The sequence below is a fragment of the Micropterus dolomieu genome, unplaced genomic scaffold (genome assembly GCF_021292245.1).
Source record: "Micropterus dolomieu isolate WLL.071019.BEF.003 ecotype Adirondacks unplaced genomic scaffold, ASM2129224v1 contig_13314, whole genome shotgun sequence".
Lineage (NCBI taxonomy): Eukaryota > Metazoa > Chordata > Actinopteri > Centrarchiformes > Centrarchidae > Micropterus > Micropterus dolomieu.
In genome coordinates, this window is record NW_025742300.1 from 19,536 (window position 1) to 38,697 (window position 19,162).

The 19,162-nt window shown below is 40.7% G+C and overlaps 1 protein-coding gene across 1 annotated transcript in view; it reads left to right on the forward strand.

The window, feature by feature from the left end:
* LOC123966378 (stabilin-1-like) overlaps nucleotides 1–19,162 on the forward strand; it is a 41,825-nt gene that overhangs the window by 19,529 nt on the left and 3,134 nt on the right. The window contains exons 12-21 of the mRNA XM_046042552.1: nucleotides 794–926; nucleotides 1,048–1,108; nucleotides 1,437–1,581; nucleotides 3,218–3,351; nucleotides 4,033–4,198; nucleotides 5,637–5,743; nucleotides 8,232–8,351; nucleotides 11,940–12,074; nucleotides 12,209–12,313; nucleotides 17,998–18,147. Coding sequence (XP_045898508.1) covers nucleotides 794–926; nucleotides 1,048–1,108; nucleotides 1,437–1,581; nucleotides 3,218–3,351; nucleotides 4,033–4,198; nucleotides 5,637–5,743; nucleotides 8,232–8,351; nucleotides 11,940–12,074; nucleotides 12,209–12,313; nucleotides 17,998–18,147 — 1,256 coding nt within the window. The remainder of the gene's footprint in view (nucleotides 1–793; nucleotides 927–1,047; nucleotides 1,109–1,436; nucleotides 1,582–3,217; nucleotides 3,352–4,032; nucleotides 4,199–5,636; nucleotides 5,744–8,231; nucleotides 8,352–11,939; nucleotides 12,075–12,208; nucleotides 12,314–17,997; nucleotides 18,148–19,162) is intronic.

Here is a 19,162-nt window from a genome sequence, read left to right on the forward strand (position 1 = left end):
ACGCTCAACGCTGCTGCAGTAGAAGGTGATAAGGATGGGGGAGTTGCTTACTTCAGGTGTCATTGTGTTTTTTTATTGTCCAAAAAATGGGAACTCTGCAGGGCTATACAACAAACAGTGTTCACCCAATCTCGATATAAAACCCCTCAAAGTTGAAAATCAACACTTCAGCTTTATGGCCAAAATTTCATTTCAAATCCAGTGTTCTAGTGTGGAGACAAGACAATAAAATTCAAAAATATACTGAACAAAATCACAAACGCAACACTTTGCCCCCATTCACCATGAGCTGAACTCAAAGATCTAAGACTTTCATTGTGGCCAGCCTGAGGCACACCTATGTAATACCCATGCTGTGTGATCATCATCTTGATATGCCACACCTTTGAGGTGGATGGATTATTTCAGTAAAGGAGAAGTGCTCGCTAACATAGATCTTGACAGATTTGTGAACAACTTGTGAGAGAAATAGGGCTTTTTGTGTACATAGCGAAAGTCTTAGATCTTTGAGTTCAGCTCATGATGAATGGAGGCAAAAACAAGTGTTGCGTTTATAACACACTATAACACTGGATTTGAAATGAAATTGTGGCCATAAAGTTGAAGCGATATCTATCTATCTATCTATCTATCTATCTATCTATCTATCTATCTATCTATCTATCTCTCAAAATACTGCATAACAATGAGTAATGTGTAAATATGAAGATGAGACACATTCACACATCATTTGTTCTGGCATGAATCCACCATTCGAGCAGTTCAGATGACAGTCTTATTCAACGCTCTGCAGCTCCAGATCTCTGCTCTGAGTATAACGGTGGCTGTCACCAGAACGCAGACTGTAACCAGACGGGGCTGCTCGTCAACTGCACCTGTCACAGCAATTACCAAGGAGATGGCTACTCCTGCGAGCCCATTAACAGGTGGGCGTGGGATTTCATTTTCTCTGAAGTAAATTCCTGTTTGAATTTTATCTCAATGTAAGACGTTCACAGTTAGAGATATGACGTCAGCCTTCTGTTTTTCTGCTTGTTTGTAATCCAGGTGTGTTGAAGAGCCGAACGGTGGCTGCAGTGACTTTGCCTCCTGCAAGTTCACTGGTCCAGTGAGTAAAAACCTGTATTTTTTACTGTATTATAGGGATTAAGAATTAAGAGATGTTGTGTTTTTAAAAAAAACAAAAACAGTTTTTGGTCGACAACATCCAGAACAGAGATACTGTCAGTGGTGGTGGCAAACTCAACAAACAAAAATGTATTTCTCTTTCTGTCCCAACTTGTGGCGACAAGTTGAACTACTAAATGAACCTCAGCAGGTTTCTTATTATATTTACCACTGCCTCAGAAAACTAGTTAGACAGTGGAGAGAAACAGGATCTAACCACATCTAAAGGCATAACCCGATATCCTGCTTCAACCTGATCGATCTTCCAGAACGAGCGTGAGTGTGCGTGCCTGCCGGGGTATCTGGGTAATGGAGTCCAGTGTCTGGAGAAGTTGGTGCCCCCTGTTGACCGCTGCCTGGAAGACAACGGAGGATGTGACCCTGCGGCTGTCTGCAAGGACCTGCATTACCATGGTAACACATCTGTAGTGACTTTTGTTACCATGGCAACACTAGGGTGACCATATTTTGGTTTTCAAAAAAGAGGACAGTGGGGGCAGGAAGCCACTGACGGACACCCACAGTGGGTGGAAGGTTGGGGCTGGGGGAGATTCAAGTAATTGGTGGCACCGTGGCAATAGGTGCGTTTGACTTCACGCGGCGCTGTGCAGCGCTGACTTAACATGATGACTGACGCGCATGCAGCTCACGTTAGACTGTCAAGTCGGTGAAAGTCAGCCACAGTCATCTCGAACGCACCTAACGTGTACTGCAGAGGCACTATCCACCTGGAGGAGTAACTAGTATAAATTAGTGTATTAGTATAATACAATATTAAATAAAAAGTAAAAATACGTTAGTAAAATCCGAATATATTTATAGGTTACACTTTATTCGGCTTATGTTTGTCTACTGATTGTTTATATTGGCCTATTTGTAATATTTCAGCAGCTTATTGATATTCATCAATTCAACTGATTTCCAGATAAAACTGTTTTCTCTCTTGTTAAGATTGATTAGGGGTAATAAGTGTATTATAATTCCAGATAATATCATAAATTGCTTACCACTAGTATAATATTAATTCCAGTTACAGCAGTTTCATTAAGTTGCTCTCATTCATTAAATCCTTGTGCAAAAAATGCTCTACATGGTTGCTCGTCTCTAATTTGTTAATGCTAAGTGCAAAATTGTCATTCATAACCATTCATGCAGAACGAGTTCAACATTTCCAAAGTTTCTGTAGTGCGCCAACCTTTTTTTAATGTCCCGCCCCGTCTAGGCTGTGCATACAATCTTCTCCCTACTCCGTCTCCCCTGGAGGAGAGGACAGACAAAAGTAACGTTACCAGCAGCTTGTGAGAAGTGCTGGTACACAGGAAAAAGTCCCAGTATGCCAAAGAGTAAAATGTGGAAGTGCCAGTGCTGCGTACCGGTGAGTTGCGGCCCACTTCAGTCACTGCATTTGGGCATTTTTAAGCTGTTCAGGCGCCATGTGCCACTGTTGAAAAGCAAGCTGTTGCTCTTTCTCTTGGCTGTGGTGCTGAGGAAAATGAGGTGCAATTTGAGAAATGCTGACGTGAAGGACGTGTAGGCCTGGATGACAGACCAATGGTGGCAGGTGAGAAGGCGGGACCTAAAGAGAAAATGCAAAAACGCACTCAATGAATGCTGACTGTAGAAAGCAAAATCCGAATCACGGACATTTTGGGTGATTTAGAAATCACGGCCAGGCGCATTTTTTAAGTCCCAAAAGAGGACGGATGGTCACCCTAGGCAAGACATCAGTAAAAGTTGATGGTGCAAGACAGCCATAATATCCATCCAGTCACACCAATAATCTGGTGTTGCCATCGATCCAGTAGCTGCATGTGTTGCCTCTGCTGAGCAGGAGCCATGTTGGCGTCACAGTCCTACCTCATTGCAGTTGCCATGGTAACTGTTGATTCCATTGCCACTGACCTTTTTATGGCGTTCATGTTACCATGGTAACGCTATGAAGAACATTGTTTATTCTAGGTTTGTAAAGTCGAACGTTAGCAAGCAAAAGTACTCAGCTCGTTAAGGCTCGGTAATCTGAGGTAAAGGTAACATGGTTATTGTGGTTCAGCCAACACAGCCGGAGTTTTCCACCTGCGCTCTCTGGAGGGGAAGTACAAGATGAACTTCAGTCAGGCTGCCGCCGCCTGCAAGGCTGAGGATGCCACGCTGGCCAACTTTAAACAGCTGGGAGACGCACAGCAGGTAACCTCACCTACAGAAGGGGTTTCCATAGAGACACCACACAGATCAATACACTTCACTCACACACACACACACACACACACACACTGTATATTTAAAGGAAACAATGTTTAAGCAGATGAAGATCATTGGTTTTGGTAGATAAAGTGAGAGCAGCAAGCGCCACCTCAAATGTTTTAATTCTTCCAGTTTCCATAACATTTGCTAAAAACTAGTGTTTTGGGAAATACCTGAGCATTTTTTTCCTGATGAACAGTGTATTGAACCATTAACTCTTTACTGCATGAGTATTGATCTTATGAAAACACAAGCAGCCACACAGTTTCCAGTCCCCACGTGGTCTCTGTATCCCTGACATGTAGTTACATTTTTGATCAGGCTCATGTCGGCTACAGCTTAACCTCATAGCCTTCGCATATAGCCACAGTTGGTGTGGTGTGAGTCCTTAATGCAGAAGCTTAAATCAAGCTTTACCTTTAGATCTTTTGAGATATCCTGTTAAATAACAAACAGGACTTAATACTAAACGTCTCTGCCTCTCTTGCCACATTATAACAACTTCTTCAAGTCAATTGTGAAGTATCGTTTTCATCTTTTACCAGTCCAGGTCACAACAGTGCATGCTGGTACTTGTGATCAATCATTTATGCTGCTGTCATCCTCCTTCTCCGGTCCTGACAGCTGGGGATGCATCTGTGCGTGGCCGGCTGGATGGAGGGGGGGAAGGTGGGATACCCGACTCGCTTCCCCTCGGTCAAGTGTGGAGACAACCACGTGGGCCTGGTTATCTACAAAGAACCTGTGGACCAGAGCAGCAAGTACGATGCCTACTGCTACAGGGTCAAAGGTACTACCGCAGCACGGTGTTCAGACTATGGTGTCAGATTTACGTCATGTCACGATCGCGATAAAACATGCTCACAATTAAATTATATAATTTCACACAGACATATATTGACTGCCACTAGCACAATATAAGTCCTCTCTCACAAATTCCACAATCGAGAGTTGTACAGGAAGCTGCGAGCGATAAAACGTAGGAAGAAGCATCAGAACAAAACAGCTACCACGTATTAGAGTTTCTTCTTAGCGAGCACTGGAGGGCATGCATGATCTGAACAGGTTAACTCTGCTCTCAAAGTTGAGTTCTGCTCGTGTGACTTTTGACAATTTGGAGGCAGTAACCTCTTATGATTGGTCACTTTCAAGGCAGTCACTCCCACACGACCTCCTTGAACAACAGCACTGGATTTGATGGATTTGCTGTTTATCAGACCACAAATGGGAAAAGATATAGGTTTGAAAACATCTCTGAGAGGGCCAGGCCTCACAGTTACAGTACAAAAACAACTCTATAACTTTATTCACTGATTTTACTGAGAAAATATATTCTGGTTTTCCCTCTGATGCCCTCCGGCTTCTTTGCCTCGGCTCTCAGTTTCCCGATTGGCAGATATTTTTACTTGTTGTTAAAGTAACCACTAACTGTTGCTTACTGTAGCTGCTGTTAGCTGGTTAGCTCAGTTAGCCGTGCAGCTAGTGGTCCTATTGGCTGACTTCTGATCAAAACCGGGCTCAGCAGCCTCCCGGGGAACGTGGCCGGACCGGGCATGAATACAGCCTTCGAGAAAGACTGACACCAGTTTGACGACAGGGAATAGAGTACCGAGGTGATTATTATTATTAGAAAATAGAAACTAAAAACTAGAAAATTTAATCAGAATTAAATCATAAAACAAATAAATTTGTGAAATTCTCACATTTGAATTGTTGGTGTTTTGGCTTGATAAATTACTTAAATGATTTAACATTGAGGTGGTTACTCAAGTTGTCTGTGAAGATTCCGAGTTATCCCGGTCATAGTTATCCAAGGAGGTTTAAATCAAGAGCTTCAGGTCAGAAATGAAGAAGCCTCTTGGATGAGAGATTTAAACCTCCTTGGATGGTGTTTCTGCCCATTGACTAATCGACTAGTATCAGTCAGCATTTATTCCACTGTAGTACAAATTCTCCAGAATATTAAAGCCTGATGGAGAGAGAGTTGCTCACTACACAGCTGCAGAATACGACAATACAACCCCAACTTCTGGTAAAATTTACCGGAAGACAAATCAAGAGATAGAGCTGAGACACTACATTAGACCTCCAAACATGAGACTGACACAAATATGATTCTGTGCAAAAAATAAACAGCAGACAACCTTAATATAACTATTGTGTGTGTGTGTGTGTGTGTGTGTGTGTGTGTGTTGTGTGTGTGTGTGTGTGTGTGCGCGCGCGTGCAGATGTTTCATGTGTGTGTCCTGCTGATTACGTTGGAAACGGAGACTTCTGTAATGGCGTCCTGACCAGTGTCCTCGCAACGTACAGTAACTTCTCTATCTTTTACAAGGTGAGTGTGACAGTTGGACCATTTAGCTGTTAAAAAAAAAAAAAAGGAGTAATTTCCTCTCCATCCTCAGACAAAGAGACGTCTCAGAACTAACACAGAGGAACAGTTTGTCGTCTCCTGTGTTATTTCAAACTGGTTTACGGTTTAGTCTTGCACAACAAAACAGTAACAGTGCAAACACAAACAGAATCAACAAACGGAAAAGACAGCAGGTATTTTTACACTTGGTAATCAAACCTTTGTGAAAGATAGAAACACCTCCTGAAGATAACTGAGCTTCGGAAAATTTAAAGGAAAAGTTAATGAAAAGAAAAGGCAGCTGCTGTCAGCTGACAGGTAGTGTTGACTTAACTGCGCCCCCCCCCCTCACTCTCAAAAACGAAAAAGCTGTAGGAGGATTCATTTCAAGGTCTGACTTATAAAAGAGATTAAAATGTGGAGCTCTAACACTCTGAGAAAGAACAGATGTCTTGTTGTTATGGAGGAAATGTTAAAGCCACAATCTAAACATAGTAGAAAGCTGCATTTTCAACAGGTGGTTGATTCCTGCTTGTTTCTCCTCTCAACATTAAACCAGTCAGGCTCCTCTTTTCTGGCTCCCTGTTAGTTAGTTAGAGTTCAGTTTAAATTCTTGCTGTCTGCTATAAAGTGCATGTCCGTAACATATTGACTGTATGCGTTTCAGAAACAGGAAGTGCTCCGTTTCTATTATTGTACTATTGTTTTGGCTTTAAACTTCCCGTCTGTATCGGAAGTGGGGCGTGTTGTATTGTGTCGATTTGACATCTGCTGCTTGTGGTCATTTATTCAAATATCTGACCAGTTTTACAATATAACATACATCCTGAAGGACTGAGAACTGGAAGAAAATTTGAGACTTAGTTATACAGCAGTTATACAGCTATTTAAATAGCAGTGCTACACTGAACAAAATTATAAACACAACGCTTATGTTTTTGCCCCTATTCATCATGAGCTGAACTCAAAGATCTAAGACTTTCTCTGTGTACACAAAAGGCCTATTTTTCTCAAATATTGTTCACAAATCTGTCAAAATGTGTCTTAGTGAGCACTTCTCCTTTGCCAAAATAATCCATCCACCTCAAAAGGTGAGGCATATCAAGATGCTGATCAGACAGCATGGGTATTACACAGGTGTGCCTTAGGCTGGCCACAATAAAAGGCCACTTGAAAATGTGCAGTTTCACTGTACTGGGAGGGGGGGGGGGTCCGGAAACCAGTCAGTATCTGGTGTGACCTCCATTTGTCTCACGCAGTGAAACACATCTTCGCATAGAGTTGATCAGGTTGTTGATTGTGGCCTGTGGGACGTTGGTCCACTCCTCTTCAATGGCTGTGCAAAGTTGCAGTCAGGTCGAGACCCCGATGAGGACGACGAGCATGCAGATGAGCTTCTCTGAGACGGTTCCTGACCGTTTGTGCAGGATCTGCGGGTTTCTTAGGATGGCAAGAGTGTTCAGAGACCGGCAAAGCCCTTTGGCTTTCACAATTTTGTTTTTTTTTACGAGCAGGAGCAGCAGGAGTGTAGCCTCCTCCTGTGTAGGAGGGCACCTTCCTGTCTTCATCATTAAATGTTTTCCCCTGTTGGCTGCAAGCAATGTCAAAGTCATTTAATTGTGCTTTTATAGGCTATACCGATACCATGCTATAGCAGAGGCTGATTGAAGCACTAAAGCCTTGTACTTCTTCTTACAAGATCTGACAGTTAGTACTTAACACTTTGTTTTTATATTTATTTTTTATTTGCCCCCAAGCCAGTTTCACAGCCTAAACTTGTCATTCACACCGTACGTATGTATCTAAGCTACACATTAATTTAATATCACACACAAATGTAATTACAGTCAGATCTACTCATGCTGTAATGACGGGGCAGTGATAAGTCTGTTATTCACACACATTCACAAGGTCTGAGGTTTTTTTCCAGCTGTGTCCCTCCAGCTGTGTTGCTTTTAGCCTGAACTGTGTCTTTAACTTCCTCGTATTCTATAAAAGTTTGCTTTCTGTTTGTAAAATATGAAGCTCTGCTGACAGTACACTTGTCCATGTTTGCGATTGGTCATATGCTGCTAATACCTACTCTTTTATGTGAACACACTCATAGCTGGATTGGGAAACCCTGGGTTGACTTACAGAGTTGATGACCAACGCTATGTGACTGCTTAGATACCGAAAAGATATCCTGGGTATATTAAATTTCATAGTGTAGGACTCAGGTCCACACAGTCTAATCAACCTTTGTGGACCTGAATCACATTGGAACAGCTGTTTTAAGGTCTGCATATGTAAATGTGATGTGTTCATGTGGTGTTACGGTAATAGGATTTAAAAGCATGCATCACAGAATAATTGGGTGGATTAGTTTTGACAAGAAATCTAAATAACCTCTCTCTCTCTCTCTCTCTCTCTCTCTCTCTCTCTCTCTCTCTCTCTCTCTCTCTCTCTCTCTCTCTCTCTCTCTCTCTAGTTGTTGTTGGACTATAGCGGCTCGACCACTGAGGGCAGACAGCTCGTTGACTTTCTGTCTCACGGGAAGTCTGACGTCACCCTGTTTGTTCCTCACAACTCTGGCTTCGCCCAAAACCAGGTGAGGCACAGCCCCGATCTTTTAATAATTACTAAATGCCAAAACTAATTACCCTTTTAAAGTAATTTCAAGTTAATATAAAACCAGTAACCGAAACATAAGTATTTTATGTCACCGTTTTACTTGCCAATCTGTGTATTATATTAATGGTTAGCTACTAATGTGTTACCCTTTAACTAACAGTTACAATACATCTACTTATTTTTATCATGCATATCATAGTCAAAGGCAATAAAAAAGTATTTTAGAAATAAAGAATTAGACATTTAGGATTAAAAAAAAAATTTAAATAGAGAGAGAAACTTTATTGATCCCCCATCAGGAAACTGCTTTAGCAGCAGTTTACATACAATATCCAACGAAGGTTGAGGTCAAGGGCAACTGGACTTGGTAGAAGATACAAGACGACGTTTCGTTGTGACTGAGTGGTAGGGAAACTCAGCTAGTGGCAAGTGAAGGGGGCACTTATAGCCTGTGGATACCCTAAATGGACCTTTGTGAAAACAGCGACAAAATCCAGAAAGAAGACCAACACTACAGGGGATGAGTACAAGAAGGTCAAACACAACAACATTGTGATTCCATACGTGTCTGGAGTATCAGAGAAACTCAGGAGGATTTTCAACAAACTGTGTTTTTTAAACCCAAGAACACACAGACAGATGCTGGTACACCCTAAAGACCGCACACCCAAACACAAGAAAAGCAATCTAGTGTATGCGGTCCAATGTAGTGAGGAATGCACAGAACTGTACATTGGGGAGACTAAACAACCACTACACAAACGCATGGCTCAACACAGAAGGGCCAACTCCTCAGGTCAAGACTCTGCAGTTTATTTACATCTGAAGGATAAAGGACAGTCGTTTGAGGATCACCTGGTGCACATTTTAGACAGAGAAGATGGATGGTTTGAAAGAGGTGTCAGGGAAGCCATCTACACCAGGGTCGAGAAGCTGTCGTTGAACAGAGGAGGAGGTCTACGCCACCACTTACCCCCCACTTACAATGCGGTCCTTTAATAACTTCCCAGAAAAATAAACAAGCATTTCCTCTTGGCCTCAGGTGTAGATGCCAACGATGGTTGTTCAGACTTGGCCATGACCATGACGACTGTTGTTACCACAGCCAGGAGCACTAACGAACCAGCGGTATCGACGATCCTAGCTAACGATCCCAGAGGTTAAATAGCTGAGTTTCCCTACCAGTCAGTCAGAACTGAAGAAGTCTCTTGGATGAGGAACGAAGCGTCTTCTAGTATGTTCTTCCAAGTCCAGTTGCCCTTGACCTCAACCTTCGTTGGATAACTATGACCTGGATGACTGAGAACCTTCACAGACATTTACATACAATAAAATCACAGTTACAAAACATACCCAACTTAAACAAAACGTACATGAGGTAGGTTAAAAAATATAATATTCATAAAGGCTTGAAGATATGAGATATGTCTCTTCGACGATATCTGTGCAAATGAGTTTCCTCTCTTCCGGACTTTGTTGTCCGACCAGTAGTTCGTGCAGAGGTGCAAGTGTTATCCATAATTTTGAGCAGTTTGTGCAACATCCTTCTGTCCACAACCAACTCAAGAGGCTCCGGGGCGGTCCCCAGCACAGAGCCAGCCCTCTTAATCAGCGTGTTCAGCTTCTTAGTGTCACTGGCTCTGATGCTGCTGCCTCAACGGATGGCTCCAAAGAAAACTAAACTTGCAGCAACAGACTGGTAAAAAATGTGCAACATCTTGCTGCACACATTAAAGGACTGAAGCTTTCTCAAGAAGTAGAGTCTGCTCTGTTCCGTCCTGTAGACAGCCTCAGTGTTACACTTCCAGTCTGTTGTCAAGATGAACACCCATGTGTAAATGGTGTTCACAACCATCTTGGCCACATTTAAGATGAGGAGGTTATTCCCACCCACACTATGACAGAGAGAGAGGGGTAGTGAGTTGTGGGGCAGATCCGTTGTACAGCGCCGGAAACCGTAATGAAAAGGACAGAAAGTTGTGAACACTGTCATAATTTGGGAGAAATGTGACCCCTGAGAGGACAATGGAAAAACGTGAGTCTCGCATGAAAATTGGGAGGGTTAGCACGTATGAGCTAATCGGAGCTAACCTCTGTGGCTCTGTTCACTTCTGCACGACAGCGTGCTGCGTGTGACGTGTTATTATTCTACGCATGCGGGTCACTTTCAGGCCACGGACAGTTCACACTGAAGTCTGATATGGGCCACATTTAAGCAAAAATATGAACTGTCAAACAAAAAAACTGGATCTGGGAGGGAAAAAAATCGGAATTGAGCATTAAGGCCTGCAGTCGGAAAATAGTCAAAGCGATCGACCACCTGCACTCAGTGTCTTATCCACTAATCACACATCCCACATCTGAGAATTTCTGCAGATAACAGGACTCATCCTAATCACAGAAGAGGTGTGAGGAGGCAGCAGCTGTGGAGGCAGAGATGATGTTGAAAAGCAAATTAAACTCATGAGCTTTGTCTTGGCTTCCCTCAGCCTGATTCCCCTTTATACAAACGGGACAAAACACAAGGAAATACAGAAAAAAACACAATGTTTAGCGGAGCTCCTGCAACATGCCGCCATCTTTCTTTTTTTAAATTTCACAAAGAAGTAAATATATTATAACAAATTCACTTTTTACTTAACAAAAAAGTAAATATATTTATACATATGGTAACAGTTAATTCTAATTACTGTTTTGAGCATTTAATTGTTAACTGTTACTAATACATGAAGTATATTTGACATTTAATCAATACATATTGAGGAGGCCTATTAAGTTGAAATGATCTCTTATGATTATACCAATCTAGGGCTAGCGATATAGCCTGAAGTGTTATCACGATTAAAAAAAAAAAATCATAATGATAAATGTCAAATCATTATTTCTTTCAAGTTTAAAGGATTATTTGTGTTCCTGAGTGAAAGTTGAAGAAACCAGATGGTTAACTTTGGTTTTAAACTTTTCTTTATGCTCACAACATGAACAACACTTGATGCCAAACAGTGGATCACTTGACATATCTGAGGTAGAACATTTAAAACTATTATAATGATAAAGTACAGTTAAGTAAAATCTTTTTTCAGTCCCTTTTCCTCAACAAAATATCTTAAGACAAATTAATTAAATGAAACATTTATTGAACATTTGTTACATTATTATTGTAGAAAATTATCACAATAATCAGAGGGACGGAGGAGGGAGGCAGGAAGAGACGTTTTATTCAATTTATTATTTTGAATATAATCATTCATATTTTTTTCTGCTTCATTTAGTTAATTTTTTTCTGCTTTTCCTTTTTCTTCTTCTTGTTAATTCCCCCTCCTTTTTTTCTTCTTAAGTTCAAAGCATTTAATCTCTATACTTCCCAACTCCATTTCCCCCACACCACCTCCCATTTTCTACCTCTTGAACATAAACACACACACATACATACATATTAACCTTTACTTAATAGTTCCTAATTAGGTCTTTAACCTTTAGAACTGAACTAGTTCAATCAGAATACCAGCAGGTTCCAACAGGCGAAGCTGTCAATGAAAACTTTCTGTTCTGCGTTTGTGTTTAGACTCTGTCTGGTAGAGATCTGGAGTATCACATCTCAGCTAATAACGGCAGACGATCGTTCAAGGATCTGAGACATCAGGATTTCATCATATCCAGGCTTGGGTTCAACCTGACTGTTACTGAAGGCAAAAACGAGGTACAGGAACAGGCGCACACAAACACGCACCTCCCACATCCATGAATCCAAAAATCTAAGTAAAGATTAGATGTTTATTAAACAGATTTCTTGATTTTGTGTCTTTGTTAATCTTTTTAATTATCTCCCGTCAGAGCTATAAGCTGGTGAACAAGCAGCTGCTGTTGGATTGGGACATTCCTGCTGTAAATGGGATCATCCATGTCCTCGAGGCCCCGCTGACCGCACCACACCTACCTGTGAGTGAAGATGGTTTAACCCAGAGTTGCTGACAATTAGGGCAACAACTGAACAGTGTCGCTGGTGTACGCCGTAAAACCTTACACACTGGAATCAAAGACAACTCTCAGAAATCATAGAAAAGAAGATTTAGATTTTGCCTCAGTCATTGTGTTTCAGAGTTTTAATGGTTACGGTGAAAACAGAAACTGTTAGTAACTAATGCAGCATGTTTAATTGTGTAGATTCACCAATATGTAGGAGGTATACAGGATAAATCAAACAGGTGTAGCTCACAGCTAACAGACGGACATTACACTTTCTGTTTACACCCAGAGCATGACGGGAACTGTAGTTCCAAAACTTACAATCAAGTAAAAAAACAGGTGAAACAAGACATTAACAACAGACATTTGCGTTTTACACTACATGAACTTTTTTTGATAAATGTCTCATTTATAGATATAAACACAAACACTCATGTACAGATATTTAATGTGTGTTGAAAACCTGTGGACATACAGGCAAAATATTTAAAACTGGCCAATTTAAAACTGTATCTCAGAACTACATTACATGTAGTAATTTTACCTTTATTTATAAAGGGTAGGTTAGCTTAGCATATTTGTTGTTTTGCATTTAACAGTTAAAAAAAATTGCAGGAACAAAATCATGAATAGAAGAGAATAAAAGACAATTAACAAGTTGAGGCTAAATGTAAATGCCTCCACCTGTCGACAAAGGAGAGATAAGAAAAAGTAAAATTAAGCGAGAAGTTAAAAAAGAATTCAGATAAGTTAAACTACAAACAGGTGTTTCAAATGTTAATTTTAAATGTTCAAAATAACTTCCAGTATTTGTGCAGGATATAAAAATAAAATCTGTTTTGAATGCCTTTGGCATGCTTTCGCTTCATCAATATTCCAATTTTCTCCACCTCGTTTTTGTGATGTCAAAAATATTTGTACATTTACAGTGTTTCCATTCAGGGTTTTAAATTCAACATGTAAAAACATGCAGATGGAAAGTTGGAAATATACTTACTATTCTTGGACTTCACTGATACATAGCAGTGTAATGGGAATATTTATTCCGCTTTTCATGTAGTTTTCCACTTGATCAGCTGCTTTATTCAGTTTATTTGTTTCCACTGTAACATCCCCAGCTGACCTGTGATGTTACAGCCAAACCTTAGCTTTGTCAGCGTCGCTGTGATCGTGTGGTCGTGATTTTTGATTTGGTGCCTTTCATTTCCTGTGACTACTTCATAAAAGTCACCTGGTGTTTTTGAAAAGTTAAATGCTTTCAGTGTGAAGCTGCAGCAGTAGGAGATGTTCGTAATGTCACTAACAAAACTCAGTTTGTAATACTGCAACTATATAAATATTGCAATTCATCAGGCTCGATCACCATTGTGTCATTGTGTTACCTTATTTGATGATAGATAGTGATTTGAAAGTCTTTGAGATTATTACTTTAACAGAAATTTTTATCGGGGTAAACAAACCTAATTCATCAAACAGTTATTTTTACGTCCTAAGCTCGCTAACAATTACGTGAAAATGTGTATGGAACCCTGCTGCAGTTTTGGCCGCAGCCACCAGGAGGCACCATGGCGTCCATCCCTCTCTGGTCTGCTTCCTAATAGAGCATTGTGTCTGTTGTTGCCAGGAAACAGCTACGGTTGTGGGCAGGGAGCAGATGGCTGCATTTAGTTTCTTGGCACTGTTTTCAGAAAATGAAGATTCAATCAGCCAAGTTTCCACCCTGATAACATCACAACTCTGATCAATATTCATGATGTGGGACACAAAAGATGATGAAGACTAGATCATAACAGATTAATCCGAAGCCTCTGGCGAAATAACAATTACTCTATTCCCCCAAATTCATCCTCCCCTCCACAGACTGACTGTGGACAGAGTCTGTTTATTTGAATCTTAAGGTTTTGAGTTTTAACATTGAAGTTTTAATCTTTCATTTCCTCGCCTACAAAATCTGTGAGTTGCCTCTTTGCGTTTGCTTTGGATCCAATCGCATCCGTGTTCTGTCTGAACACGTCTCAGTATTTGGATGAAGTAGCTGATGAAAACGTCAGCAGCCTGAAACTACACTGTAATGAAACACATTTAATCAACCGTTTAGTTTGACCACATTATTACAGTGAAGCAGTCACATTATATCCCAGGTCTCGTGGTGGTGTCCTGCTGTGATGTCACAGTGTAAACACACCGTTTAAACTGTGGAAAACTACATGGCATATTTGATAAGTAACTATAAATTATTACTTGAATTTATTCTGAGTGACGAGTAATAAATGTTATAAAGGTTTTTTGGTTACTCTTTAAACACGTTTTCCCTGAAATCGGATTTTTAGAAAACACATTAAATGCAATTGATCCAAACTCTACTTCAAAGTAGAAACTCCATGCTTATGGATGTACAAAGTAGAGGGGGTCAGGTTAAATCATTTGAGAGCAAAATATTGTTATTTAAAGACAAATTTTTATTATTTGGAAACAAATTATGTAAAAATGTTCCGACCCAGACTGCGCTTTACTGAGCTTTTTGGTATTAAATTAATATAAATGTGTCTACAGGCTACAGAAAGATGAGGGTGGAAGAATTAACTGCAAACAATTTCCAAATATCTCCTGAATCTTTATTAAAGATATTTATTAGTATTTTGAGCATATTCCCAAGTGTCAGAGTAGAGCAGGCGTGGAGCCTGGAGGATTAACAACAAACAGGCCGAGTGCTGCTGTTTTATGGTCTCCTATGAGCGTCCTCAGGTTATCACACATCTACACAAGGTCACAGAGTTCTCAACAACACTCGCAAAACCACCGACCGTTTACTGCAGTCTAAACCCCCACGCAGCCTTGAGTCAGAAAAAAACAACAACAATGTCAGAAGACTCCAGTGTCACAAAAACACCAGGTCAGTGTGAAAACATTCAAATAACTCAAAATTCCCATTGTTAAAAAGGAGCCTGATCACACCAGGGAGGTTTATTTCATTAAGCCAGTTTAAAAGCTGATTAAAACACTGACTTAACCTATGAAAGATCCGACTTTAGATTATGATTTCTTATACATTAAATCTCACATTAAAAGCTGTGTTGGTTAGGGGCAGAATTGTGAATTAGCACAATATCAGATATATTTTAGAAATATTAATAAGGTTATTCATATTACAACTTATTTATAAAAGGTTAATAAACATGGTGCACTACCCTACACGTAAAAATAGTCTTAAAGGGGGTTTTGCTCACCTATTAATGCAAATAATTAGTTCAATAGTCCCTATTGAAATTGAAAAGATTATTTTTTTATTTTTTCTGCAAAGTAAGCTCAATGTTGGGGGCCTAAACATACTCAAACTCACCAAATTTTGCACATGTCAGAAGTGGTGAAAAATTTCGTATTTTATGGGTTTCGCGCATGGGCGTGGCAAAATGACTCCATAGCGCCACCTAGAAAATTTGAAAAAATTAGCCCCTCGTCCACGTTCAACCTACATGCACAAAATTTTCTGGGGACATGTATTATATCACAACGCACAAAAAAGCCTCAAGAATCCATATCCTAAACTCAACAGGAAGTCGGCCATTTTGAATTTTACAGATATTTTTGGATGATTTACACACTTTAACAAACTATTAGTCGGATCGATTTTAAATTTCTGTTGTATCTTCTAAAGGCATTGACGATGAAAAGTTGTGCTATCTGTGAGTATTCGTCAATGGGCGTGTCTGTGGCGTGGCGTCAAAGATCAACTCTTCGCCATGACACAGGAAGTTGTTGTAACTTCAGCATACATTTTCACATCTGAACAAAACTTTACGTGCTTGATTACTGTCCCACCCCGAACACATGTACACACCAATATTCATTTATATTCATAGCGCCAAGTACTATGTAGCGCCACAAAGGGGACACAGGAAGTGACGTAAAACACCTTCGTGCAGCGTCCGAAGCGCGTAGCAAATTCACAGCCGCACCGGCAGAGCTCCAGAATATGCAACGCGGCCGCCTCACGCCTCGACGCGTTACACGTGCGAGGGCCTGCCCAACGCTGCTTGCAGCTTTAATTAAATACTATTTTACGCAATGAAACGTGAATCCCAGCTCTGACTGTCAAAACCAGCTGTTATTACTACACAATACACAAATAACCACAGCCAACTGCTCTTTAAAAATACAAGATCAATGATCAACAACTTCAGCCAGCAAATCACTATCATCTATTCTAAGCAAAAATAAAAACATACAACAATCAGCGAACGTGTGTGTGTGAGAGAGACAAGATCGAGGAAAATGGCGGATGTGAGCACCTAGGTGGCTTGTCACACAATGATACAAAATGGCAGGCAAACCCAGCCCCCTAACATGGCAGATACACTGTTTCTGTCCTCACCAAAATGGTGTAGAGCACAGCTGGAGTTTAGGCTGCAGCTGTGGGTCCCGGGGTGGGTGGGGGTGGGGGAGTGTGTGTGTGTGTGTGTGTGTGTGTGTGTGTGTGTGTGTGAGCAAGCATAAAGCGAAAAGGCACACCAAGCAAGGTCTGTAAGAACTTGATTTCCACAGCTAGACAATTTACCACTGAGGAACACTAATGAAAAAAATAAATTGTCTTCTTTTAGTAAAAATAAGTACACATGTCAAAACAAACACCAAGGAGATATACATTTATGATTTCTTAGCAAAAGCACATTTGTATTTCTGGTAAAGTAACAAACTCAAATGTTTGTGTAAATTGAGAACTTAAACATCGAACGTCACACTGAGTCCGCCTGCGTCATGTTACTGCTGCTGGAGCACATTGCGGCCATTCCAATCATTTTTTGTCCACCAGACAGGGCCCGCAGTGCTTCCCTGAAGCGGCTCTCCGCTCCGCAGAGACTACGTAGTGAGTCTATTTTTGACGGAAGACGCATCAAGCAGAACAGAGCAGATCGAAACGGGCAAGAAGTCATACACAGAACGGCAGAGAGAATCCGGTCAATTTTCAAAATAAAACTGCATGTGCAAACTCCCGATCGTAAATCAACAATACAGTCATATGAACCAATTTAATCACGTAGCCTAATTAATCATAGTAGAAGCACAAAAAGCAAGCACTAATAATGAAATTAACAAAATCTAAACATGTTAGAAAAGTCAGGCAGGCAAAACGCTCTGATTCTGAAATGCTCCCTGTGGGATATGCACACGTGCAGACAACCAGGTAGCAGAGAGCTGTGAAGGTAGTAAAACCACAAAAAGGACAAATTCACAACAAGCCAACAACATGCTCCGCGCCTGAAACGAGTCTGAGATGCTTCCAGTGGAATTTGACGCTAGGCAGAGGACTGAACAAAACCGTGGCGCAGCCGAACTTAGTGGACTTTCTGCATAACCTGTAAACATACAAGTTCTTCCTCCTGTGATGAAAAACAAAATGGCTGTCAGAGTCGGTCATAAACGTGTGACCAGGATCAGGAGGATCAGTCCTGTTTGTCTTCTGATTGGATGGTTAACATTAATTATTCATTTTAATTGGTTGAATTAAAAATAAAGCTGGTGGTGACGACACGGCACGGAGTCATGTCTCCCTAGCGTGTGTGTGTGTGAGGTACATCCAGTGGTGAGGATTAACAGGTTTAATGTGATGTTATCATGTATAAATTCTTGTTTGTGTTTGTCATACCCGTCATCTCCAGAGCTCCCATGATGCATCCCGTGGCCACACCCACTCAAGTGGCACAGTTTCGGCCATCTTGGTGTCTGTGTTGCTGGTGTGTGTGTTGGCTGCACTCGGCTACTACGTGTTCAAAACCAAGACAGACGCCTTCCGCTTCCACTACTTCAGAGTGAGACACACACACACACACACACACACACACACACACACACACACACACACACAGAACTGGTGTGAGCGGATATTGTTCCAGTAAGCACTCATTTACCTTGCAGGTTAAAACTGGACCGAATTTAGTGGACAAATTTAACTGTCTGTAGTTGTCTTAGTTACATGACATGTTTTTCAACACCATTTTTAATGACTTGATGCATTAACGTTGCTGGAAATTAGATTTTGAATTGCATGTCTTCCATATTTATAATTATATATATACACACTATATGGTAGGCATGTACATACAAATCCATTAGAAATAATAAATTACCTTTTTTTTATTACCTCAGTAAACACTTTCCTCAGGAGTTTATGGTCTCAATCATTAGTTTCAAGTCTTCTTCAACACAGCATGATGTTCATTTAGTAAATTATGGTTTCATTTAGAGGATAGAAGATAAAGCATGGTATGCTTTAGGTCAATCGGGATAGTGTGACTCAAAACCTGTATACCAGCAAATCAGTGCTTAATGGGTAACTCACTTCTTTCACATATCAGAAGCTTAATCACTGCATGATGTTTCATTAGGTACCTTACAAATGTCAATCGTAGAAAATTCCTGCCCATCAGATCAGGACCCTCCATTGTTACGACCATAGACTGTAGAAAAGAAGTTGACGTAGTCATCTTGAACCCAGCCAGCGCTGCCAACGGCACAAGACGTGCATCTTTAATTCATGTTCAAACTGTCATTTTACATTTATTCAGTTAGCTGACGCTTTTATCCAAAGCAACTTACAATTGCTATACATGTCAGGTCACACGTCTCTGGAGATTAAGTGTCTTGCTCAGGGACACCTTGGTGTCTCACAGTGGATTCGAACCCGGGTCTCTCACACCAAAGGCATGTGTCTTATCCACTGTTCCATCACCACCCGTGATTTTAACCGGATGATTATTTTTTCTAATGCAAAACGGGCTTACTCACCAGAGAAAGTGAACTCAACTCTTTTCAACATCGCTGGTT